The sequence below is a fragment of the Kryptolebias marmoratus genome, linkage group LG18 (assembly GCF_001649575.2).
Source record: "Kryptolebias marmoratus isolate JLee-2015 linkage group LG18, ASM164957v2, whole genome shotgun sequence".
NCBI lineage: Eukaryota > Metazoa > Chordata > Actinopteri > Cyprinodontiformes > Rivulidae > Kryptolebias > Kryptolebias marmoratus.
Genome location: NC_051447.1, coordinates 9,679,072 through 9,704,951, shown reverse-complemented (window position 1 = coordinate 9,704,951; position 25,880 = coordinate 9,679,072). Strand labels below are relative to the sequence as shown.

General features: G+C 38.8%; 1 protein-coding gene across 13 annotated transcripts in view; it reads right to left on the bottom strand.

Annotated features, from left to right (window-relative positions):
- mybpc1 (myosin binding protein C1) overlaps positions 1 to 25,880 on the bottom strand; it is a 33,190-nt gene that overhangs the window by 1,891 nt on the left and 5,419 nt on the right. The window contains exons 3-34 of one of the 13 annotated variants that reach the window (XM_037981118.1): positions 25,364 to 25,435; positions 23,828 to 24,028; positions 22,676 to 22,723; positions 17,838 to 17,879; positions 17,267 to 17,308; positions 16,698 to 16,808; positions 16,396 to 16,544; positions 16,187 to 16,304; positions 16,046 to 16,097; positions 15,359 to 15,415; positions 13,358 to 13,366; positions 11,272 to 11,438; positions 11,042 to 11,174; positions 9,100 to 9,108; positions 8,677 to 8,801; positions 8,481 to 8,586; positions 7,491 to 7,657; positions 7,221 to 7,386; positions 7,037 to 7,143; positions 6,815 to 6,951; positions 6,475 to 6,634; positions 6,274 to 6,378; positions 6,003 to 6,191; positions 5,043 to 5,177; positions 4,775 to 4,942; positions 4,581 to 4,669; positions 4,310 to 4,505; positions 4,080 to 4,219; positions 3,817 to 3,976; positions 3,061 to 3,197; positions 2,404 to 2,590; positions 888 to 931 (exon numbers count right to left, since the gene is read on the bottom strand). In XM_037981118.1, the coding sequence (XP_037837046.1) occupies positions 912 to 931; positions 2,404 to 2,590; positions 3,061 to 3,197; positions 3,817 to 3,976; positions 4,080 to 4,219; positions 4,310 to 4,505; positions 4,581 to 4,669; positions 4,775 to 4,942; positions 5,043 to 5,177; positions 6,003 to 6,191; positions 6,274 to 6,378; positions 6,475 to 6,634; positions 6,815 to 6,951; positions 7,037 to 7,143; positions 7,221 to 7,386; positions 7,491 to 7,657; positions 8,481 to 8,586; positions 8,677 to 8,801; positions 9,100 to 9,108; positions 11,042 to 11,174; positions 11,272 to 11,438; positions 13,358 to 13,366; positions 15,359 to 15,415; positions 16,046 to 16,097; positions 16,187 to 16,304; positions 16,396 to 16,544; positions 16,698 to 16,808; positions 17,267 to 17,308; positions 17,838 to 17,879; positions 22,676 to 22,723; positions 23,828 to 24,028; positions 25,364 to 25,435 (3,704 nt within the window). In that variant the 3' untranslated portion in view covers positions 888 to 911. The remainder of the gene's footprint in view (positions 1 to 887; positions 932 to 2,403; positions 2,591 to 3,060; positions 3,198 to 3,816; positions 3,977 to 4,079; positions 4,220 to 4,309; positions 4,506 to 4,580; positions 4,670 to 4,774; positions 4,943 to 5,042; positions 5,178 to 6,002; positions 6,192 to 6,273; positions 6,379 to 6,474; positions 6,635 to 6,814; positions 6,952 to 7,036; positions 7,144 to 7,220; positions 7,387 to 7,490; positions 7,658 to 8,480; positions 8,587 to 8,676; positions 8,802 to 9,099; positions 9,109 to 11,041; positions 11,175 to 11,271; positions 11,439 to 13,357; positions 13,367 to 15,358; positions 15,416 to 16,045; positions 16,098 to 16,186; positions 16,305 to 16,395; positions 16,545 to 16,697; positions 16,809 to 17,266; positions 17,309 to 17,837; positions 17,880 to 22,675; positions 22,724 to 23,827; positions 24,029 to 25,363; positions 25,436 to 25,880) is intronic. The other 12 variants (XM_037981111.1, XM_037981113.1, XM_037981112.1 and 9 more) reach the window with 12 other exon arrangements.

The following is a 25,880-nucleotide window of genomic DNA, read 5'->3' as shown; positions in this document are numbered from 1 at the left end:
AGCCAGGTTCAAGTCATGTTGAGCTTCCTTATTTATAAGACATTCAGCAGGAGTCAGACCAGTAATCACCTCCCTGGATTTCTTTGAATTTCTCCTTCAAGGTTAGAAAGTCGATAAAATGTACTCACCTTGTCACTGTCACACGTTACATGAGAGACAATCTTTGAATTTAAACGTTTCTACAGCAACAAACAATGAAAATCTTCAAAAACGAGGCCCGGATTCACTAAAAATGTGCAACATTTTTATTTGCGCCGGCTTTTGTGCATCATTTGCACCCGCTAAGTGCTCCATTTCAGCGTCAGATTCACAAAGCAAATGGCACCAACGATACACCGGCGTGATCACACACCCATCTGGTGCTGGACAATCTAAATATGGCTGTTCACCGCAAACACATCAGGCACAAAAGTGACAGAAAGGAAAAGGAAAATTATAGAATCGCCACGTAAAACTGCATAAAGAACATCTCATTGTATCAGGACGGATTCATGTTGGATTTTTCTTTTTTGCCTTGGTAGTTTTTTTATATGAATATGGGCTTTTAAATGTGAGTGAACTGTATCAGCGCAGAGAAACGCTGCTGGGTTGGCAGCCCAGCTTAGAGAACAAAAATCCATCAGTGAGGCCTTTGTGAATTAGACGGGTGCAACATTGCTCCCACGAAAGCCGGGCAGTGTGTCTGTGAATTCAGGCCTGAGTTTTTTTCCCCGTGAGTCTGGGGAAAAAAGCCACCATGCAAACGTGAAATGATCTTTCCTGGTTTCTGCTCTAACGCGGAAGGAAAAGCTGCTGCGGTTCAAGAGAGGCGAGGTTACACAGGCTGGGCCGAAAGATGCATAATGAGTGACATAAGCTTCATATGCTGAAACCATATGAAAGCTTACCTTATCTTACATGAGAACATACATTCACAATTCTTGAGTTGGGACTGGGGGAGAGAGAAGAGAAGAGGGGTTAACAAAATGTTTACATGGAGTTATATGTGTGCACCAGGGAATACTGCTGAGTGATTACTGAACTCTTTATATGAAGAGTTAACCGTATCGCTGAAAACTGAGGAGAACAGTGTCAGATGGAGACATTAAGGAATAAAACACGAGAACATCACAGGTGTGTGCACCAAGGCTGTGGGCTGTGATGATGAACAGGATGGCCAGATGGACATGACTGGATACAGATGTATGGGAATACAAGGGATAAACCGCTTTGAATAAATTTGGCGAAGTATTATGTGCACCACACACGTGAACAAATCCTCATTATTATGCTACTGTTTGCATCTATTCAGAGAATTATAACCAGGAACCAGTTGCACCAGATGTTCATAAATTCAAATTTATTAACCTACAAATAATAATAATAATTACATGTAAAGAGTAATTAAAAAGAACATAGCATTATATAGTAATTTTGGCTATTTTTTAACTTCAATTGTAGTAATAAACAATGTTCACTTAAAGCTGTACTTTGGATCTTTTAAAGTGGGGTTCTACTGAAAGCTAATGAACAATATCTTCCCTGCTGTAAATAGTTCTTTGAATGATCTTCGTTGGAAGAAATAGTTTAATTCTGTGTTGACGAGCTAACAGCGAGTCTGAGCAGGGCCTAAGTGGATTGGTGCCATCTTAAAACTGCTCCAATCTCAAACCTTTTATAGCAGTTCATCCATTTTCTTTTGGTTCGATCGAGGAGGAAACAGGTTCAGGAGGAACAATCATTAAATAACTGTTAAACCATTGTATCCATTTCTTAAAAAAAACTTCCAATATTTTCATTAAGTACACAAGCATGGTAGAGAGACAAGTTTTACAGACTTTAATGTTTTAAAACACAGGCATCACTTCATTATTTGCATTTCATAGAACTATTCGTGTTAAGTATTACACATGGAAAATTCAAGTAAATAAAAATCTTACTTTAGTTTGCTCTGTAATCTTTATAAAATTGGATCAGATGGCAAAAATATAACTCGCAATAAAAGAGAATATGTTAACCAAATGTAAATGTTTCCCAACAAGTATATTAGAGTTTTGATCTTGCAACTCAGTATGAAAATCCTCAGAAAGTAGAGTAATTCTAAAAACATTTTAATTTATAAATTGGGTAATGAACTTACGAAGACCTGGTGCAACCCATTCGAGATACTTACATGTCCCCCTCTTGCATCGTTCCTTTGGTAGACTTCCGTGATATCTCAGTGGATTTGGTTTCCCAAAAAAAACTCCTGCCTCTTCACAATCATTCCAAAACAACATTTGTGAACGTAAAGGAGTGACTGGCTTGTCTTTTCAGTGTTAGATCTTAAGGGGATATATTTTATGTTTCTCGTTAGGACAAAGAAGTAAAACTTGGGAAACCAGTTCCAGAGATATAGAGGCGCATGTTCCGATCTACACTGACCTTTGACCTCCAGCTTGCAGTCCACCTGGGCCTCTCCCAGGTCGTTGATGGCCTTGCAGGTGTACATGCCACCGTCGTAAGGACTGGGCTTCCTGATCTCCAGAGTGCAGACGCCTTGGTTGCTGAACATGCGATAGCGTGGGTCACCTAAGATGGTGATCTTATTCTTCATCCAGATCACTTTGGGCTGCAGGCAGGCAAAAACACACCAGGAGTGTCATTATACAGCTAATGGCTATATTCAGTACTCATTCTGGTTTTAATACAACTTGTGTTTTATTTGTTGTTTCTGTCAGTTTTGGCTTCAGCCACCAACTTAAAGGGTTTTACCCAAGTCAGCTTTGGGATGGGAAAAGAGCAAACTTTTGTGTATTTTCTTGGTTGCTTATTTAAAATTGTTGAATCTTCTGTTTCCTTAGGATTCTCATAACTTTGTTTAATTAACAGAACTATAATCCGAACAAACAAAAAAGTGGCAAAACTGGTTAAACAGTTGAGTCAGAGTACTTTATTTGAAGGTAAACTATTGAGCTCTCACAGCAAAGGTATTTATTACAGTTGAATGAGACTGCCAACAGCGGACAGTTTTTCTTGATAAACCAGAATGATTTGTGAATGTAATATAGTTGCATACACAACTGTTATTCTCCTACCTACCCTTGGGTTGGCACGAACGCTGCAGTTCAGAGTAGTATTGTAGCCGGCGACGGCGAAAGTGTTGATGAGTGGCTGCGTGAACTTTGGCGCCTCCTTGAAGTCATGATCGCTGTACTCGGGGTTTTTCACCTGCAAGCCTGTCGAGGGAAGGGTAAAGGAATGGGGTTGTGCATGATACGGGCGCTGAGCGGTATCATGAGGGGAACTCTCTATGTGATGAGGGAAAGACAATGTTTTTTATTCATTATGAGTTGAGACTAGGGCACCACCGTTTAAGGGCCTGTCAGTCATACCCAGAACCCTGAAATCCGGCTCACTTCAGAGTGGAAACGATCACTGACAGGACCTTTGGAAAATATAGTTGGCAAATGGGAAAACACCTTTGTTGACGTTTTTGGCTTTGCTCTATTGTTAGGGGTCGGAAACATTTACGCTCATCAGAACAAAAAGCTCAGGAAGCCTTTTCAGTTTCTTAAGAGCAAAAGGATAGAAAAAAAATTAACACTTTTATGGACATACACACATTTTCCTGAGTACCCTTTCATGTGTAGAATGCCAATTTAGTCAATATGAAAAACTGAATTCTTAAAAAAAAAAAATTCTCTTTTAATTAAATAATTATTTGATTCTATCAAACTTCATTGTCAGTAAATTCTGTTACTAATGTTTATTTCATAGTCACATTTATTTTCTCGTTTAGGTATTTGTTAAATGTGATTCAGAATGGCTTTCCACAGTTCTCCCCCCTTGTTGTACCTTCTTTGACGATGAGAGCGCTCTTTTTAGTTTGGGTGGCAGTTTCGCTCAGACCACACATATTCTCTGAGAAGATCCTGAAGAAGTACTCGTTCCCAACCACCAGTTCTGTGATGGTGATGCAGGTGCGATGGTAGTGCTCAATACATGTGTACCATTCCTGAAAAGCAAAGTAAACAGGATGAGATTCATTTTTTAAAAAATCAATTCGTTTTGCACAGCATTATTCTGAATTTTATTTAAGTCAAAGTCTGTTTTTTTACCATTGTCTTCTTGTCTGCTTTTTGGATGGTGTAGCCTGTTATTGGGGCATTTCCGCTGTCTTTCGGGGGGGTCCAAACTAAAGCTACATTTCCTCCCCAGACGTCTTCAATAGTCACACTCAGAGGAGGGCCTGGTAGATCTAAAATTACAAAAGGAAATTAAAATAGGTATCTAACACTACTCATATTGCTGTGATGTTCTTGTTTAAGAGCGTGATGCATTCACTCACCTACAATTTGTATGTCGATAACAGCAGTGTCTGCATAGTTTTCAACCTGCACGGACATCTCATAATTCCCAGAGTGGCTGCGCTCCGCTTTACGGATAAATATGATACTGTCACAGTCTGTGTTGCGAATGCTAACATGAGAAGGTTCTACGGGCTTGCCCTCCTTGAGCCAGGTGACCTTCGGTCGGGGTTTGCCCTGCACAGACAGAGCAACGAAAATGACGTTCTCTGCTCGGAGATGTGCAACATTTAAAGGAGCTTGGAGGTTTACCTGGAAAGGCACCACGAGGTTGACTGCTTCACCAACTCTGCGAGTGTACGTCTGTTTCAGGTGTCTTGGGACACGGATCTTGGGTGGTTCTGCATGGGAGTCACATTACATGGTTTAATTTGAGCATAAAATTATATTAAAAAAATTTAAAATCAATTTGTTTCCGCTCTTAAACCAAGCTTCTCAGAGCTTACCGACAACCTCTTTGACCAGGACAGAGTGCTGCAGAGACCTTGGAGCGCTGGCTCCGGCTTTATTAACGGCTTTGACTCGAACTAAGATTTTACATCCAGGAGTTAGCCCAGTGATGGTGTACTTCGTTTTCTCTGTCAGCTCCTTGTTGGATATCACCCAATCATCAGCTGTTGGGGGATAAACAGTTGACAGTTTCTGGTGTTTCTTATATAGTTGAGCTCCATGCTATGCAAGTTCCAATTTCCTTTAGAGTAAAGTTTGACTCACTTCCTTCGATGCAGTACTCCACTAAGTATCCGTCGAGCCCGGCAGCGCCGATGGTTTCTGGTGGACGCCACTTTACAGTCACTGTAGTGTCGGTGACATCATCCACAACCAGCATTGTGGGCTCACTGGTCACAGCTAAGTGATGACAAAAAAAGTCTTAAAAACTGTAAAAGCGACAGTTCTGCATTTGTTTTCTTGCAATAAAAATAGTAAAAAAGAGAAAAAAGGGGAAAACAAAAATGCCTATTTTGTAATGAACACACAAGGAGCCCTTTTGAGCAGAAATATCAATATTTCAAAGTTGAATTGAGTTGTAGACCTTATCTAGTCTGGAATAACTCTGTCTTAATTTGATTCACCTTTATTCTAAGGCCATTAGTGTATACTGCTTCTTTTATAAACAGTAAGATGCCCATCTTAAGTCTGTAAATAAGGTCAAAATACCAAAGATCACTAACTGGATTTTGAGCACTGAATGAAAAGGTAGATTTATAACCAGAACACCTCAAAACGTTTTTCATCAGCTTTTCAGTCACCAAAAAGGCTCACTGGGACCTCTGTCTCATGCTGGTTTTGTCTCCTGTCTCCCTGCCAGGTCTCATTAGCCCATTCCTTTGTTCTGAATCATAATTCATCTTTTGATCAGCATGATCTCCTAAAACTTATAATCCGCAGATGAGTTGGCAGCCATATTAAAGACGTGTTTGATATCCTTTAAAGCTGCTGTATGTTCGCTGGAGGTCAAAGTCAAACTGCTGGGAATGTTGGATATGGGAGAGAACAGCTGTGTTGGGGGGTACTAAGGCCAGATCAAGCATGTATAATCACATGACCTCTCTTTAAAAATAAACCCAATATTATGAAATGGTTTTTAGATCAACTGTAGCTTTATGTAAATGTTTATTAACCTTTCATGGGTAATTGGGTAAATCCTGCTAAGGAGACACTTAAGCCACTCACCAAGGGGAGTAAAGGCTTTGGATGGCTCGCTGGGTTTGGACACGCCGATGGCATTGACTGCGAAGATCCGCACTTCATATGGCACTCCTTCAATCATCTTCTTGGGTTCAAACGAAGTTTCTTTGATCAGATCGAAGTTCAGCCTCATCCATCTGGAGCTCTGTTTCTTTTTTCTCTCAATGAAATAGCCTTTGGACAACCACCAGAATGCTTGTTATTTAGCATCCTCGTGTAAGAACCGGCTTAAAAACGGCCATGACGTATTGGTTACCTAATATGGGCGAAGCTCCATCATATTTGGGTGGTTCCCATGTCATTGAACACCAGTCGCCGCCAACCTCTGTGACCAAAGGGGCATCAGGAGGGTCAGGAATGTCTGCAGGCAACACATAATCAGATTAAAGATTCAGGGGGAACACATCTCCTACTTATGTATTGTTTTTATGGTTTGTTTTTACATTTTTTCTCTTACCGACGACCTTGATTTTGACGCTGGCTGTGGCTTCACCGGCCTCATTCTGCAAAACTATTTTGTAGTTGCCCGTGTCCTCCCGCTCTGTGACCTCAATTGTCAGGCTTGTCTGGTCGCCGTACGTTTCAGCTCGAACACGATGACCTGAATCAAGGATCACCTGAAACAGAGGAGACTCAAATGGTTAACCATCAAAGCTTGAAGACTCGTAAAAGAAAAGGTCCCCACACGGCCTAAAGCTTAAGTTTCCAGCCACTTGTTTTAGAGTTCAGTTTAAATTAAAATGCATATAGACAAATAATTACTGGCACTCTGAAGAACAAATTAGAGAGGAGCTCACCCTTTCTCCTTTTGTCCACACCACTCTGGGTGCTGGCTCTCCACTGATGGGGATCTCTAAGCGAAGTTTGTTTCCGGCCACAACTGTGACTGTGTTGTCTGGAAAGTTCAAGCCATCCAGGAGTACTTTTGGAGGGTCTGCAGAAAATTGTTAGATGATGGTGAGACCGAAAGCTCACAGAAAGATATGAAGTGTTCAATTTTTTTTTTTGCGTGTGTGTACCAATGATATGAACTTTGGCAGAAAGGCTCTGTGAATAACCCTCGGGTACAAAAGTGTAATCTCCTGCATCATGGAGGGAGCTTGACTCAATTTCCAGTCGGTGAATCCTTAAAAACAACAAAAAAAATGGTAGTTAATATTAAAAAAGGGTTTATTTTAAATGACTTTAGGATAAAATACATACTTGTTCCTGTGTATGATGTTGAGTCGATCGCTAGGCTGGATCAGTTGACCGTTCCTGTACCAACGACCCGGGACATTTCCTGGGTAAATCTCACAGTGTAGCTTTATGGGTTTCCCCAGCAACACTGTTATATCCTGCAGGTCCTGGTAAATTTTCAGCGGTTTCACTAAAGGAAAGTACAGAGTTTGAAAAGCACATAACTCATGTTTTTTGAAAAGAAATGTGATCATTGGGGCGGAAAAAGCTTGAAAAAGAGAAGATTCGACCTACAGTCAACTTGAACACGAGCCTCTGACGTGCCACCGGAGGCCATAATGGAATATGTCCCAGTGTCATCTCTGGAGGCATCATCAATGACTAGGTAGTGTTTGGTTCCCTCACACTTGATTCGGTATCTTGAGCGAACTCCTGTTGGAACCTCAACACCATTCTTCATCCTGACGAGGCATTTTAAATAGTCACAGATGGACAAAGTTACTGATGACAGTTGTTGCAGTAATCTTAAATTGGTATTTCAAGAAGAAAAAAGTGACAAAAGGGTTACTGTTTTAATAATTTTTTTGTTTGTTTTACAATACCTACTATGTATATNATGTATATATATATATATATATATATATATATATATATATATATATATATATATATATATATATATATATATATATATATTTTACATTACTTTTGATTGTTACTTTTTCTTCATCTGCATGAGTTTAATTTTCAGTTCATCAAAAAGTTAAGCTTCCAAAGAATTCAAATTTCATTTTCAAGTGCTTTAAAATATATTTTGGATAAAATAAGTACTCTCTCAATTGGTCATTTGCACAGTTCCTTTATCAGGATCAAAACATTACAAAAAAAGAAAATCTTAACGTTTTATTTTTCTCCTAGAGCATAAATCCTCAAAAGAGGAGTAACCAATGGACAAGTGTTTGGTCTAAAAGCTAAATAAATTCAAGTGTTTTTGGTAGGTATTCATAATTTTGTTTGAGTATTCAAACTTTAGAGAACAAATACTGATGAGTCATTTTGATCTCAATTGGGAGGTGGGATGGTGTCTATAATTTAGTGTCTTAAAAACCCTCTTTTGAATATTTCATGGCTGTTGAATGGTAGTGGCTGGTGCCTGCTCAGGCTTGTTCAAACAGAACAAACTGGACATTCTTTGGTAGCATTTTGTTTTTAATAGGAACCCAATCTTTACAGTACTGATCACGTCAGTCATAGCATCTTTACAAGCATTATACGTTTTCTTACCATTTAACTTGAGCTCCTTCTTCTGACACTTCACACTCCAGCTCGATCCTCTCGTTCACGGTGGTCTTTACGGCCTCGATATCTTTAACGATCTTAACCGGTAACTCTGAAAGGTGAAAGACGAGGAGGAAAAGAACACAGGCTGACTGGATATTTCACACGGCAATATAAAAAGCAAAAGGATCATTCAAATTACCTTTGACAAACAGCTCCGTCGTGCATTTCTCTTCCCCTGCAACCACCGAATAGGCTGCATCATCATTAGAGGAGCAGTTGTTGATGACCATAATCCTTTGTGTGCCCTTGTGCTCAAAAATATACCTAAACAGGAAATCCGTTGGTTACATCAGTGGATAACTAAAGTTTTTTCAACCTATAAATACGCACAACAATCTTTTAATAAGAATTAGACAATAAAACTGAAAGCCTGTAGAAACTGAACACCGTCCTTAAGATCTACTGATCAATAACATCAATAAAACTGAATTATTTTTTATTAAGCATGTTTTAAACTCTATGCTGCAGGAAGTCAGGGGTGAGACTACACATACAGATGCACTAGGCTCACACCAAATTCATGACATGATAAATGGAGAGTCGATGAGACGGATGAACTTACTTCCTTTGACTAAAGGTCAGCAGCCGAGCCAGAATAGAGCCGGATCACAGGAAGTAAATATGACAAGGAGGAGCACCAAGATATAGCAAGACAAACAGATAGACAAAGATAGAGAGACATCATGCCTGGAGGGGTAGAGTATGTGGTTGGTAAACAGGGTTATATCAAAAGAAATTAGTTAAAGAAATGAAGAGTTTTTTCATAGAAGGGTAGTCCCAGAAGATGGCAAAGAAGATCAACACCAGAAAACAGCAATAACCTCCCAGATGGCTTTAACTTTATGTGGCTTTTGGACCTTTTTATGGTTTGGCTTAGTCCTGTCTTGTTTGTAAGCTTATTTGTTTTTCAAATAATTAAGAATTTTTTGAAAAAATCTTAAACACTAAAATATAAAAATTTGTTGTTGCCTTAAAGACTGAATTATTGACACTTCTATTAAAGAAATATGCCAGTGATTGTATTATCTTTAAATTGTTTTTGCCATAACCCAACAGGACCAAAAGTCTAATTTGAAAATAAAAATAAACTGTTTACTCACAAAAAAAAAAGCCCGTTCTGCCTACATGGCGTCAAATTGTGCAAATATTTCAAGGTCCTTCTGCTATAGTTAATTCTTAAAGAGCACTTTTGGAATCTGTACTAAAGTGAAATATTAGACGTAACACTAAAGGTTACATCATTCTGAAGTGTTTTCTTAAATGGGCATCTATATTACTTATTATAATAATAGTGGAAACCCAACTCTTTTTGAAACCACTGTCAGACTCATGAGTCATGGTTTTGATGGAGCTTTGTATTTTTTTGTATTTTTTGTATTTTTCTTTCCATTCTGCCTTTACTTCTGATTTCAGTGTGTACTTGGTTAGGTTTAAGTATCGAGACTAGTTAAGGAAACACAATTTCCTGCTTAGGTTTAGGAACCAAAGCTACCTGATTTTTAGGTTTTAGGACAAGGTAGTGACTTACTTTATTTTACACAGCTTTGCGATATTCATCCAGCCTTTCATTACCCACACACTGAAAACTGATGCCTAAAACCTCCTTTAATGTTGTTTTACAAAAAACAGTATCTGAGACTATTGGAGAAAGAATGTGCTCGTTGAATTAATATATAATAATATAATAAATACCAATGACTAATTTAATTTGGAGTTATGCTAAGGTTGATACATGGGCCTGTAACATTTTTTCTCTTTTTATCTCTTACATTCACTAATAGAAAAAAAAAATACTTCTTCAGCCACTACAAATGCCTGATGCCTGATTAATTATGGGAACTTTAGAAATTTTTCAAATGCTCATAAATGCTATGCTATTTTGTATTTAGTAGTGGTGTTCCAAAGCCACGCTTGGTTAAAGACCTGTGAAGGAGGTACCACCTTTTTCCTGTATAGAGCAGGACATAAACAACAGTTAATGGCAACTTAAGACAGGGGCTTACACCAACCATTTATGCCTTTTTATTGCACATGGTCATATGAATTCCTAATAAACCTTAAATGTTCCTTGAGACATTGAGAAAATTTAGAACTGGGATGTCCCATCGTCTTTCGTCAACACCCTTACAGTCCTAATCTGTCCTTTGAATTCATGTAGCTCTTCCACCTGTACTGTTAGATCCATCACTTAATGTTTTTTTTACCAGGATTTCGTAGTGTACTGAATCTTAAATGTTGTTGACTTAAACTGATTTGACCACATTAAGTAAGTTTCTGTTGGACTACTTGAAATTTGTTTGAATTTGTAATCATTATAAGCAGTAAAAATATGAACCATTGTGCTTTTTAGAAGTGACAAAATAAAAACATATTCCAGAGAACTGATTTAAAAAATGGACTGGCACAAATCAAAAGCATTTTAATTTTTTAAAAATAGAAAATGTCTTTCATTTGTGCAGCAATAAGGCGATGAATTTTCAAACAAACTTCATGTGTGTACATACTTGGGAGTGGGCCTGATTTCTTGTCCATTCTTGTACCACTTCAGGTCAACTGTGGGGTCGGCCAGGTCAACCACCAGGCGGATTTTTGAACCTTTATCCACCTGATACGCCGGCTCCAGCTTCTTTGCAAAAGCTTAAAGTCACAGTCATGGTGAGTAAAATTCAACATTAAGTTAAACTTTTAATCTTCAGCCAAGATTTGCTGCAGTGTAAAAATCTAACATATCTACCTGCGCTCTTCTTCTCCTCTTTTGGGATCTTTTTCATCCTCTTCAGCAGACCTCTCAGATCTGTGATGCCGTACATAAAGGCAATTTTTTCATATTCGTCTGGCCGGGCGTTCTTCAGGATCTCCCATACGTCCACTTCTGGGGTGTCATCCTGCTGTTTGTGCTCCCTAATGGTGCCAGATACCAGGTAAAAACAAAACCAAAAAAAAAGTGAGAACATGAAGCACACGCTGGTGTTTGCAACATGTTCTGAGGAACCACATAACCTCAATAATTAGGGGTTTTAGTGGCCTTGGAATATTCTGATCCCGCTTCAACTTACCATTACTGTTTGTTTTTCACATTTTCTCGCACCGCTGTTCTAGATTTGAGCGTTCCTCAGGACATGTCACACAAAGGGATGGGCACAGTGACCTGAATCTCTGTGTTGATGTCATATCTGAAGGTGCATGTTAATGGTAACAGGGCAGCAACAGTAATATTATTAAAAAAGAGGTTTTTGCTTTAGAGAAAAGTTTTAATATTAATAGGGTCTGCAGGATTTCTCAAGGGTCTATCCGCCAGGACTTCAGTGGAAGCAAACAAACAACAAAGTAAAAAAATAAAACAAGAATATATGTTCATTTTGAAGTTGTCTTCAGCAACATGTTTTAAAAAGGTCTTACTTGGTTACACGCCGTACTTACAAGTACTTTTGCATTGCACCAAATGTGTGACAGGTTTAACAGAAGGCTGTCCAGTTTATTGCTGAATGTTTGGCATTGCCTTGCTGAAATAAGCAAAACCTTCTCTGAAATTACAGTCTGAACAGCTGTTTGTTGCTGCAAAGATTGTATATTGTTCAGCATTAATTGAACAAAATCATCTTTGTTGTTAGTGTATGGCTTGTAATCAAACTGTGTAATTATATACTTATATATAAAATACTATATGGTGTGAATAATTGTGGCCTCACTAAGGTTAACTGTAACAGTAACATAAAACTGAGCTTCATCTTTTATTTGTTTTGCCACAAAACAATTTCCCTCTTCATTTCAGTCCATCTCTGTCACTAACTTTATACTTGGTTGTGTTTCTGACCCGTTTCCTAGCAAGATAAACAGCTGCTTTTACCTTATATACAGTAATGTCTTTTTAATTCATTGCTGCCCCTATCTTAACTTTCTTGAACCCCGTTGAGCATGCATAGTGGCATGGAAGGTAAAGATTAAAGGGAAGTTAAATTTGGTGTGTGCCCTTTCAAAAATAAGAGTGGAAGATGAAACGAAGGTTTTAATCCAAATTAAAATAGCATGTAAATGCAGTCACAAATAAACTTTGTTTTGAGACAAATTACAGCTCGTTTAACACACTGCAGCATTAAATATGTTACCATGTTTCCATGCAGCATGCAGGGAATTAAGGACGTTTTGCAACACAGCTTTGGAACACAGCTTTGGAACACGCTCATATCGCTCTTGTGTTGAGGCCCATCCCTTTGCTCTGACACTTGTAAATGTTAGTCTTTACAGTAGGAGATATTAGATTTGTGAGATGCGGGTTAATATGCACATCGGCCTGAATATGAGCCCTTGTATTAGTTTAAACAAAGAACAGTCCGTCAGACCTTTCTTAGACATTTCCCCAAATGTCTGAAAGGTTGGACATGAATAGCGTGAATAATTATTCCGTTTTTGCTTCTATTTCTCGTCTGTTTATTTCCAGTCAGTTATGAAGAAAGCTGAAATAAACACGGTGGCATTATCCTTACACGTCTAAACTGAAATAAGTGACAATGTAGTGATAACACTATTTTACAGCATCATTTTCCTGTGGCCCACTAGCACATCAGTAACGATCCAAAATGGAGCTCTTTGCTTCATACAGTGAAGGCGCTGCTTGATGCAAGGTCCATCACCATCATTACTGACAGCTAACTGAGCAGATAGAAATGCTGCCTTCAAATGAAGTGTTACCAAACTACAGGAGGCCAACACTCTTGCTCGTCCAGTTCCTAGAGCTACACGTCATGCTGGGGAATCTACAGGATTACTCACCTGCAGTAAGGTCTAACCGTTTAAAAACCTAGGGGTTTCTCTCTACTAACCTTTGATTTCTGAATGTGTAGGGGAGAAGAAGAGACAAGCCCACAACAAACGTGTCATTTTTCTTGGGAACAGAGTAAACGACTGTAGGCCTATTTATGCTCACATTGAAACCCCGGACTGTATCTCAAATGTGCATCATGGAGTTTACTTTCAAGAAAATAGGCTTTCAAGCTGGGAGGCAACTCTGACAGTAGAGTAGCTACAGTTTTGTTTTTCTTTTTTACTTGGAGTCAAACCAGACAGACACAGGTACAGCTGAAACCAGATGTTTGCATACCTTGTAAAAAAAGGCTAACTGTTTTCTTTTTTCTCACTGTCTGACATTAAATCAGACTAAACCTTTCCTGTTTTAGGTCAGTTAGGATTCCCCAAAAAATGATTCTTTAAATTTGTTATTACTATCTTTAAAGTTAAGTTTTTGTAGTAACTTTAAACTGTATGCCTTGGCTTCTCCTGTTTGCTGACTGGACTTTCAGCCCATGTGGATAGTGGACTTGTTTCACTGTGGATGACACACTCTTACCAGCTTCCGCAGCGTCTTCACAAGGTCTCTGGATTTTGTTTTGGGGTTGATACACACAGCTTGCATCACAAAAAAGTTCATCTCAGGGACATGAAAGCTGTCTCCTTCCGGAGGGGTCTGATGGCAGGACATTCCCTTGGTGTAACTTGCTTGGGTATAAGTGCTTGAACAGATGAACCTTTAGGCATCTGGAAATTGTACGCACCCATAGATGTGGAGGCTCTTCCTGATATCTTGGCTGATATCTTTTGATTTTCCCCACAATGTCACACACAGAACGGTGTGTTTGAGGCGTGCTATAAAATGCATCCTTAGGTTTGCCTCCAATTAACTTAAATGTTGTCAACTAACCTATTAAAAGCTTCTAATTTTTTTAAAGCCATAGTAATCTTAAGTACGGTAAAGTAATACAACATTCTCCCTCTCATTATTCGAACATTTAACACATCATTTTGGGAATCCTAACTGACCTAAATCAGGAAAGGTTTAACATCAGATAATCAGAAAAAAAAGGTTATCTGAATTTATATTGTGTATGTAAACATCTGATCTCATCTACTGTCTTGCTTAAAGATGCAATGTGTAAAAATACTAATTTAAAATCAGTATCAAAATAAATAAAAAAGATTATTTAGCCTTTGCAAAGAAATGTCAGCTAGTTGTAGAAGAAAAATATTAATTTGTATTATGTTATAGGTAACATGCTAACCAATTAGCGAAAATAGCCAGGAAAAAAACGTTCCTGTTTCTTCAGTTACTGTCTGGTCTGAACCTACAGAGGGACTTTTGAAGCATGCAATTACTAATCCTGTTTAAGTGTAAATGAATGTATGCATATATTGTCGAAATATTTCGTCTCCTATTTGAATGTGTCTGCTCAAACTTTAAGAAATTCACACAAATGCAATTTCTGTCAGGTTAAAATGTTTAAATGCATTTTAAAAGTCTGGCTTTGGTTTGAACTATCAAGATAATTTAACGTTATGTGAAAACTATTGAGCAGTTACACTGAATCGACTACATTTCTTTTACACATTACACCTTTAAACATGGCTCCTTCCAAACTAGTTTTTCTTGCCTTATGTGTTCAATTCTTCCTTTAATCAAGGCTCTCAATATTTACTTTTAATTGCCTTCAACAAACAGTTTCATACATTTCCTACACATCTGTGATATAAACTTCACTGCTAAACTGGAGTAATAAGTTTTGACGGGTTGTGGCAGGGTTTGATGTCTGCTCAATAACTGCAGGATAGAAAGGGAATTTGGAATGATGTAATTTACAAATCTTTGGTTTATTATGGGTTATAATGATGAGCGTCCAGTGCCAGAATTTGAAAACCCCTGATAGAAATTGATCTCATACAGTAGACTTTTGCAGCTTTACAAAGAACATGAAGAAAAAAAGGAAAAAAAAAGAAACACATCCAAAATAAAAACTCAAAAGGACAAACTCAGGGTCAGGATGTGTTCTCACCTATGTTTAAGGAGACCACTAAAGTCAAGCTCTCCTGCATCTTCTTGTCCTTCACTGCTGTTGTTAACAAGGAGAGATTATTGGAGATTTAATCACAGTTGCAACATTTACAGGCACTCGAAGACAATGCTCTAAGAGCAACACAAAGCAAAGGCTCTGATGTCAATCAGTGAATTAGCGCCGAGCTAACTCATGATTTGTGTTTACACAGAAACCTTTTTTTGTCTTTTCCTGGATAAAAGCTCGAAACAAGGTCGTTTGTGTAACACACACAGAGAACTGTCCCAGTTTATTATTGCCACAATTTTTCCGCAATGTTGACGTAACGTTACTGAAACATTGTGACGATGCAGTGAAACCGGGATTCTTTGCATTGCTTTACATTGTTCGGAGGGGGAATTAAAGTGCAAGGGAATTGCACTTTAATTGCGCATTGAATCAACTAAAAATGACATTATTAATGACATTATTATTACTATTTTGTAAGACCTATATGTCATTTAGTCATAGAAACATGTTCCCTGTTGCACCACAGAGGGTGGTTCTTTTTCTTTTTTTGTGCAAACTAAGAAATGTATGTTTTGTTTTATATAATATTCTTTACAAAAAAACAACTTGTTCAAGTTAAATAATGTTGAACAGCAGATGTAAAATGGTTGCTGCTGATGTCTCTGATCATTTTATTACCTTCTCTTGAAAGCTGATCGAATATCAATGTTCTGTGAACCCTGTTCAGTTTCTGCAAAACAGTAACAACACATATATATGTTTAGTTCCAACCTCTGTGGTGTTTAACAACCCAAGCACTCATAATCTGCTTTGACAAACCTTTAACCTCCAAGTCAAAGGAACAGCTGTCAAACTTGTCCTTGTAGGTCACCTCGCACCTATAATTTCCAGCGTAGTTGTCTTTGGCCTTGATGATGTGCATCTCAAAAGTGTGGATCTGCCAAGAGGATGTCATACCAGAATTTATGACGGAGCCAGGTGGGGGTCACATACTCTTGGTAGAGGTGCGGTTGGGTGGCTGCTTTCACCTTGGTTTGTCGGTCAAAGGTCTCTTTAAGTTGGAGGTGTTTTCCTGTTTTGCTGGCCAGATCCATCCATTTTCCTTTAAACCACTTGACTGTGGGTTTGCGGAGAAGATCTTTTGCCTCCACCTTGGCAACAAAGGTGATGTCGCCCCCTTTGGATTCAAAAATACAAACAATTAAATGGAAAGTGTCAGTTTTTGCTACAAGGGGCCCCTAAACTTGTGGAATCTAACACCTCCAATATTTCAACCAATTCATTACACATTGCGCTTATCTTTCCCATCCCTCCTTTCTTCGTCACTCACCCACAGGGACAGCCCCGCTCTGGGGTCTCTCTATCAGCAGCGTGGACAGCGGTGGGTTGTCAATCGGCTTGTCCACGTCCTCCGGAGCCTGTCCCTCTCCCAGAGACCACACTGGCCAGTGAGGAAAAACAAGTTCATAACACGGAACTCTCTTCTTTCACTTTGTAAAAAAAAAAAAATAATACAACGAAGAGTCTCCGCACCCACCTTTCACTTCATATCTGAGGTTTTTGTTTCGACAAAGTTTCTCAAAGAGGATACAAATACAAACAGCACATTTAAACCCTTTCCACACTCTCAACAGTCACACCTCATACAGCGGCAGAACCTCGGCACTTTGCAACACGGAAAGCGCAAAAACAGGTGTTAAAGACACGTGTGCACAGATTATTTTTTCTAAACTTAATATGATACAATACAGTCTTTCGTTTCTTAACCTTTTCTTGGTTTTTACAGTTCCTTTTTTCTAATGTAAATACAGAATTTTCTAATTGTCCCAATGTGTCCCACATGGGCAAGAAGGACCGGAGGAATTTGGCACCAATGTCTTCCCTTTACTGTTGTGTTACCTGAGTCTTTTCTCCCCATGGCTGGGACAGGGGCACTATCATCTGAACAAAGAGAGAAATTTACAGCATATTGTAAGAAATAGTACTGTAAAGTCCATTGAAGCAAGCACACACTTAGGAAGTATGAAACCAACAAGCAGTTAAAGATGTGCAAGCAGTGATGTGGGGAATTCTGAGTCAAACATCTGATTATTAAAAAAGTCCTTTTGGATTTACTAGTTTTGGATTGACCCTTACAATTAGAATTCCATATCTTTAATATGATTGATTTCATAGCGTGCTAGTTACGTATACAAAATACAAAAAAAACATTAAATAAATAATAATTTGTGAGCATCCAGAAAATAAAATTAAAAGGTGATAAACCAGTCTTGGTATTTATTAATATGTTAGAAAGTACATATTTTGCAGTTTTGAAAAAAACTTACGTGTAAACACACAAATATCTAAAATTAAACATGTCTTGAGCATGTTTCCTACATTCAGACATTGAGTAATTTTTAATTAGATTAGGCTAATACTTCGGTCAGAGGAACTGAAACAATGCTGGGGTTTAACGGAGGACTCTTACTAGGCAGGTCAATTGAGAGTTTCTTGATTGTATTGCCATTTTCTGTGGAAGAAAGCACAGTTACAGTTGAATCAGGAGATATTAAACCACTACAGAGAGTTTAATAATTGTTGCATCTACACCATTAAAAGGCTCAAAGATCTACTTTGTCATTCATTAGCAAATCCAGTTACAGTTTACCGAACAATCACATATTTCTCATCCTGTAACCTTTTTTTTTTGTCTTCTAAAGCTAAAACAATAGTGAAAAAGTTCATCTCATTATGGTCAGTTTCCAACTATAGGGCAAATAAGTAATTTATTTGATGCAAAATGTGCAACTAATCTAAAAAAATTCCCTTTCATAAAGTAGTCATACCCCTTGAACTTTTCCACATTCGGTCACTTCTAAGTATTTATTATAACCAAAAATTGTGAAGTGGAAGGAAAATGATACATGTTTTTTTTAAATATTTTTGTAGATAAAAATCTGAAGTGTGGTGTACATTTCTATTCATCCCTCTTTATTCTGATACCCCAAATTAGATTTGAGACCCACAGCCAGATCTACAGTGGAACGGTTTAGATTTAAGCATAGTCGTGTTAAAACGACCCAGTCAAAGTCAACACCTAAATCCAACTGAGAATCTGTAGCAAGACTTGAAAATTACTGTTCACAAATCTCCATCCAGTCTGACAGAGCTTGATGTATTTTGCACTGAAAAATTAGCAAAGATTTCAGCCTCTAGATGTGCAAAGCTGGTAGACACACCCCAAAAGATTTACAGCAGTAAATCAGCAGTAAACGATGGCCAATATCCTGCACGTTTTACTTGTTTCTCTGCTCCAACACACCTGATTTGAATCAGTGGATGATTAACAGGCTTCTGCAGAACATGACGAGGTAATTTAACCACTGAATCAGGTGTGTTGGAGCAGAGAAACAAGTAACACATGCAGGATAGTGGCCCTCGAGGACCAGGATTGGAGACCCCTGATTTACAGCAACAGAGTACTGACTCAGGTGCGCTGAACACAAATGCACACCACACTTTTCAGAATTTTATCTGTAAAAGATTTTCAAAATCATTTTCCTTCTAATTCAAAATTATGTGCTCCGTTATGTTGGTCGATCACAAAAAACACCAATAAGGTTTCTTGTTGAAACGTCACAAAATGGGGAAAAGTTTAAGGGGTATGAATACTTATGCAAGGCATTGTAATCTGTTTTACAGTTTTGGGGGCTCAGTGTATACAGTAGCTTGGTTCACATTGTTCCTGAGCAATAATGAGTTTCACCTCCCAAAAAGAGCATCATTTGCCCACACCTTTAGCTATAGGTGATGTATGGTGCGGGCTACATGAAAAAATAGGTAACAAGGCATCCATATTTAAGACATCTATGAGGATGGCAGCAAATAAGACACAGGTGACATTTAGTTGTTATGGTTCAGCAAGGAAAGGAATTATCGTTGACCCAGTCAAAGGTTTAGTTATCTCATGGTCTTCAGGGTTTTGCTGTGTCCTGGGGGTTTTGTTATGTTGCTCTGATTTTCATGTTTTTGGGTTTTATGTTTTCAGTGTTTCAGGTTCATGCATTTTGTTTGTTCATTTTACTGCCTGACCTGTTTCAGTTAGTCTTTCTGCTTTTTCCACTCACTTCAGTTCACTTTGCCTATTACCAAATCTGTCTTTAGCTTCTTCAGTAAATATTCTTTCAGGTTCTTTTTTTCCTTTTCCTCTGACAATGCTGCATTTCATGGCCCATACAAAGTAAAGCATATCTTCTGTGGGCTTTTGAATAACTGCTAACTTTCCAAAGTGCAATGGAATATGTTTTTGTAGATTCTCACTCATCCAGGACTTCGCAAATCCTAACAGTTTTTAAAACAAAGCAGTCAGACTCCTTTTTTGTCATTCAAGATATTGTCTGAAAAGTGCAGCGTTCCAAACGTTTAACCTGCAGTGAGATTTTCCACTTATGCAAGTTAAACTGACATGCAAAATTAGTCCCTTCCACTAACTTCTGAGGATCATTGGAGTCTTTGGTTGCCTGGTCTACATAATTGACTTTTTTGACAAGGGAGGACTTGACAGGATTCAGACTCGCAACACAATAACGAAGTTTTAAGGATTTTATTATGGACCGACTAAGAGCGGGACTTGAGGCTCTGAACAGCGCACTCACGTGACCGTCGTGGATCGGGACCAGAACAGGTAAGTCCTCCTTAGCTTGGTAGTTAGGTGCAGTCAGGCTTGTCTGAAAGGGGCTGAGGAGAGAGGGAAAGTCCAGGTACAGGCGTGGGGTCGTTACCGGGGAGTCAGAAGTCCGAAGCCAAAACCAGAGAGGGAAAATCCAAAGGGCGAGGTCCAGGTGAGCGTAGCGAGGTCGGTAACGAGAGGTCAGAGTCCAAAGCAGTATCCAAAAAGGGGCAGGCAAGAGACGTGGGTCGTGGGACAGGCAAGGGTCGAGATCAGGCATGGACATGGATATAACGCTGGACATTTACTTGCTGTGAGGCTTTCAATAATCTGGCACTTGAGTACTGGGAGCTGTGAGTATATATAGTGACAGGAACAGGTGAAACAGATGAGGCTGATGGCGTGGTCATGGAAACTGAGGCGTGGCTAGAAACTGGGAGTGGGAAGTTAAGTGGCTGTGGCATGACATGAGACAAGAGACGTGGCAGGAACAGATGGAGCTGTGACATTTTTGGTCACATTCTTGGAACTGAATGGATGTTATCTGTTTTCTCTGCCCAAAATCTGAGCATTACTGTCCTTAAGGCACTCTTATGAGGACAGTAATGTTCATATTTTGGACAGAAAAGATAGATGGTTTGAGAGGAAGGGTGAAGGAAGCCATTTACGTCAAATGAGAGACCAATTCTAAACTCCACACTTTTCAGTTTAAACTGAGAAAGCTTTTTTGACAAAATATCTTCAACTATCAACAACAGAAGTCCAGTCACTTTGTTTTAAAACTGTTAGTATTATAGCTGTCATTCCTGTGCCTCCCTCCACCTTTTTATCTTTTTTGTAACTAAAGCTAGTTTTGTTCTCATTCATTTGTGATTTGCCTGTAGAAGTCCTGTGAAAACGCCATAAATTCCTGCTTATTTGTGCAGCCGTTTGCCCATCTTTAGTTACTTTTGTCTAAGATTACACAAGTCACATATACAACTGCAATAGTAAAACAGTTGGAACATTGTGTAAAATGTAAATAAAAACAGAATGCAGTGATTTGCAAATCTCAAAAACTCAGATTTTATTCACAATGGAATAGCAAATGTTTAAACTAAGAAACTGTTTAATGTTACTGTGAAGTAATGTTTACCACTGTGAAGCATCCCCTCTTCTGTTAACATCAGTCTGTAAACGTCTAGGAACTGAGGAGAGCAGCTGCTGGAGGTTTTGGAGGAGAATGCTGCCCCATTCCTGTCTGATGTAGGATTGTAGCTGTTCAACAGTCCTGGGTCTTTTTTGCCAGAGTTTTTGTTTCATGACGCATCAGCTGTTTTCAGTTGGTGAGAGGTCTGAACTGCAGGCAGGTCAGACTCTACTACAAAGTTATCCTGTTGGAATGGATGCTATATGCAGTTTAGCGTTGGTTTGCTGAAATATCCAATTGTCTGGATGGGAGCATCTGTTGTTCTAAAACCTAAATATGCTTTTCTGCATTGTTGGTGCCTTTCCAGATGTGTAAGCTGCTCATGCCACTAATGCACCCCCATATAATGAGAGAGGCTGGCTGGTCCTTCTTTTTTGTACAGAGGACATGGCATCTGTAGTTTCCAAAAAGAATTTTAAATTTGGATCTATCTGACCACCAAACAGTTTTCTACTTTACCTCAGTCCATTTAAAATGAGCTTTAGCTCAGAGAAGATAGCAGAGTTTCTGGATGGTGTTCACATCTGGCTTCTTCTTTGCATGATAGAGCTTTAAGCAGCACTTGTGGATGGCATGGCGAACTGTTTTCACAGTGAATGATCTGTGGAAGTGTTCCTAAGCCCATGCAGTGACATCCGTAACAGAATCAGACCTGTTTTTAATGCTGCCTGAGGGCCCTTTTAGCCTTGTTCTTTTGTTCTCAAAGATTTCTCCAGATTCTTGAAATGTTTTGATGATATTATCAACTGTGGATGGTGAGATATTCAAAGCATTCTCAATGTTCTTTTAAGGAACATTATTCTGAAATGCTTCCACTATTTTTAGACACAATGTTTTTTGCAGACTTGTGAACCTCTGCCCATCTTTACATCTGAGAGATTCAGCATCTTCCAAATGCTACTTTTCATCCTCAGTCCTCTTTCTGACCCGTATATGGGAGTGGGGATTTGTTGAAAAATGCTCCTCCAGCTGTTTTTTATTCATATCTTACTTTTACAGCCTTTTGTTGCCCCTGTTCTGTAAGTTTTTAGAAGTGCTGCGGCCCTAAATTTAAAATTTTAGGTTTATGAAATTTCCAACTCATTGAATTCTGTTTTTATTTGCATTTTACAAAACATTTCAGCTTTATTGGAACTGGGGTTGTACACTGAGTATATATTATTTACATTATATGTCTACTCTTACTGTTATTTAACAAGACTTGCAAAAACATTTTCCACTTAGTAAGAGTCAAAAGCTTTTTTTTGTTGTTGTTTGATCTCTACTGGGTAAAAAAAAAAACAATAATTATTAAATGAATTTAATGAACTACCATTATCAATATAGCCAGGCTGTTTAAGTTGAAATATTTCAAAGTTTGTTTGTTGGTTCTAGAAGTTTGATTTATGCTTGCTTTGTGGCTAACAAAGGCTGAAAGGAAATGAAGAGAAGAAAGCAGGAAGCAGTAAGAGTGGTTGTAGTTACCAACCTGCTTGGGGTGTTGGGGATGGGGCAGTGATTGCAGGCTTATCATCATCTGTAATAAAGGTGTCATTGACAAATAGACCCACTTATCAAGAAGCTCCAAAGTCCATCAATAGCAGGCGAAGTACACACAAAATCAGCCGGTCACTGAGGCTATCGCCCACATGCGAGACAAGCGTTTGCTTGAAACCCATGACGTGCAGCTTTTGGGCAAAGGAAATTTGACCAAAAACAAAAAAAGTCTCAAAACTTGTGACCTATAAAACCATAGCTGGTGTGTTTGTCAGAGGTGACATAATGGAAGGACACAGCCGTGTGGAAGCTCAGGGTTTTGCATCAGTGCTGCAAGGTTCTCAGCAACAAAAGCACAAACAGCTCCTACCCACTTTGTGCGCACACAAAGCGTTAAAGTAGAAAAATATAAAATACTTAAGACCTTGTCAAGGAAACAACCAGTAACTTCAGTTCAGTTACTGTTTACTGTATAAACTAGCAGTTCACAACAAATGTTAACACAGGGTTTATAAAAAAATATCTTGCTAAGCAAACCAACAGATTGGATTTATTCTTCACATTTGATTCTCCAAAGTTTGTCAGTTTTTTTTTAACCCAGACTGCTGCTTTTTTGGTTTTGTTTGTCGTTTTAAATACTCAAACTTGCCGTACAAAAAGCTGATACAAGGGGATAAAAAGTGTGTGCAGCCTGTGCTGCCTATACAATATTTTTTTTAATTGCAGATTTAGGATTTTCATGACTCATCTTGCACACAAATTACCTTAGTCTTCATTATTAATAAAGCTAAAACCTCAAACATTACAAAATAAAATTCTTAGATTTAAGTATATAGTTTTAATCTTTTTTATATTTTTGCATGCAGTTAAAAGCAAAGGCAGGACTGAGAGCACAGTTAAAATGCATGACGAAAGTCAGTCAGCATGAGTGAACTGAATTTTTGTGTGAAAATAAGCTTCAGTCTTTTAGATAATGTCAAATTAACCGTTAGTTTTTACCCATCCAGCTTAGCAATTGTAGTTTAGTCAAAACTACAAGTTCTAATTTCGTATCAGCTTTTGATCTGAAGAGCTTGACGGGTGAAATCATGCTGTTTCACTGAGAGAGACATGGGATTGACTCATACTGAAGAAACATACTTACCGGGTGGTGGGGGAGAGCAAGTGCCTTCGTCCTTTACAGCCGAGTTAGCGGACCCTGCTTGCTCACTCACCCCAACCCCACTAGGCTCTGGTTGGTTTGAACCATTGTCGGTGAGTTTTGGTTCCTGAAACACCACAGCCTGTAATGGCTCAGGCCCTGTGGGCTCTGGTTTCTTCTCATCAGTCCCCTCTCCTACCGTCTCTGTACAGCAGACAAAGCGCCAAGCTGGAGCAGCAAGCACTGAGCACAAACACTGGCACCCTGACAAGACGATGCTTGTTCAGGTGAAGTTGGTATAAATAGCTAAAGACCAGATAGACACAATAAGCTGTAACTGTTGAAAGAGGCCGTAGCCATGCGAATGGGTCTGTGAACCTGAGGAACAGTAATTTAGACTAAATGTTAAACCCAACATGCTACTGAACCTCTGTGATGTTTACGCTTTATATAATTTTATCTTCTACAGTTAGTCTGAGAGCCTTTTCTTGTCTCTGTACGTGTACAGTGGTTTAAACTTTCCTTTGTCACACTGGGGTAAGCTAAAGGGCTATTAGTGTGTTCCCTTTGTACTCTGAAGTTGAAATTTCTGACTTCTAAGTCAGAAAAATCAACTGGAATGATCCTCCAAACTAAAACTTGAAATGAGGTTTCTCACCTCCTCTACCTCAAAATCCAACATGGTTGGAGTGTTTAGAAATTCTGTAAAAAAAAATAAATAAATAAAACAAACAGTACAGAGCAACACTGACAACCGAAGTTAAAACTAGAATATCTAAATGCATAAACTGAAGAGAAATACAATGTTAGCTTGCATTGCTAATACTAGTTCTGATGCTGGTTGTTGAATGTCCCAGAACCAAATTTCAACTTGTGAGACAAATGGAAATTAATATACATATGAAAGACTAGTTAACTTATATTGTCTTAAGAGAAACATAATACCCAAATTTACCTCATGGAAATGTATTCAAAAAGCAGGATTAGCCTTCTTGGGACCATCAGTGTCTGAGTCTAATTTTAAAACATCTATCTGGTCTTTGCATTTATATACTGCAGAGTGATCAAGGAGGCAGGGATTAGCAGACTCAAATGTGTGATCTGTTTGCTTTTAGCAACTATTTGGACAGGTGAATTTTGACTAGAGCCCAGAAGGTTACCCATCTTTCTCAAATCCCTTTACATACCTCCTGTTTGATGACTCAGTATGCCATACAGTATCACCATTACAGACACAGCCATTGTTTCAGTGAGTAACAGCGCCACGTGCCAAGGCGAGTGCAGAGCAGGGAGATTTGTGCACCGTCAGTGAATGTTTTGGGTGTATCGAACCTAAGTAAGTGTTTGGTGTGATCATCCAGAGCAAGGAAAGTGCAGTTTTCAGGCCTCTCAAAGTGAATTAAGAAAAACAAAACGTGACGACACACGACAGAGCCAAACAAGAAACACGTGATGTGAGCGGGATGTGCAAAAGGTTGCATTGCATTCTGGGGCACGTGAAGTGAAGAAAGGGGGAGGAGGGGGGTCAGGGTTACCCACCTGGCGGGGGAGAAACCTCCAGGGAAATCTCGGGTAGGGTTGGGGCACCGTTACTGTCTGGGGCAACACTTTCTGAGCGTGTGACAAATATAGTGGTGGATGGAGCAGCTTCATTTAATGAGCACAAAGCTTCAGCATCTTCCAGCCTCCCTTAGTCTCATTCACTCACACGCACCAGAACACACACACAAACACATTTCTATCCACTCACCTACCTGTAGGTAGCCAAACACACACTACCACAATTAATCATTTTCTTGTTTTTAGAGACGTCTCACGATTTCAAACATACTGAGGAAAAATCTGTGAGTTACAATAACATTTTCAACCCAAAACAAACTTTTATAAAGTTTATTTGGCTAAGCTAATGTATGCTTGTAGTGATTACAATAGGAACCACACAGAAAATGGTGTGGCACCTTTCCAGTGAAGTATTTTAGTGTCTTGGAGACTGTAGTTTTTTCTAATTTTGAAGTTTTGGCATTTAGGAAAACTGATCTGAGCAATGCTCTTTTCC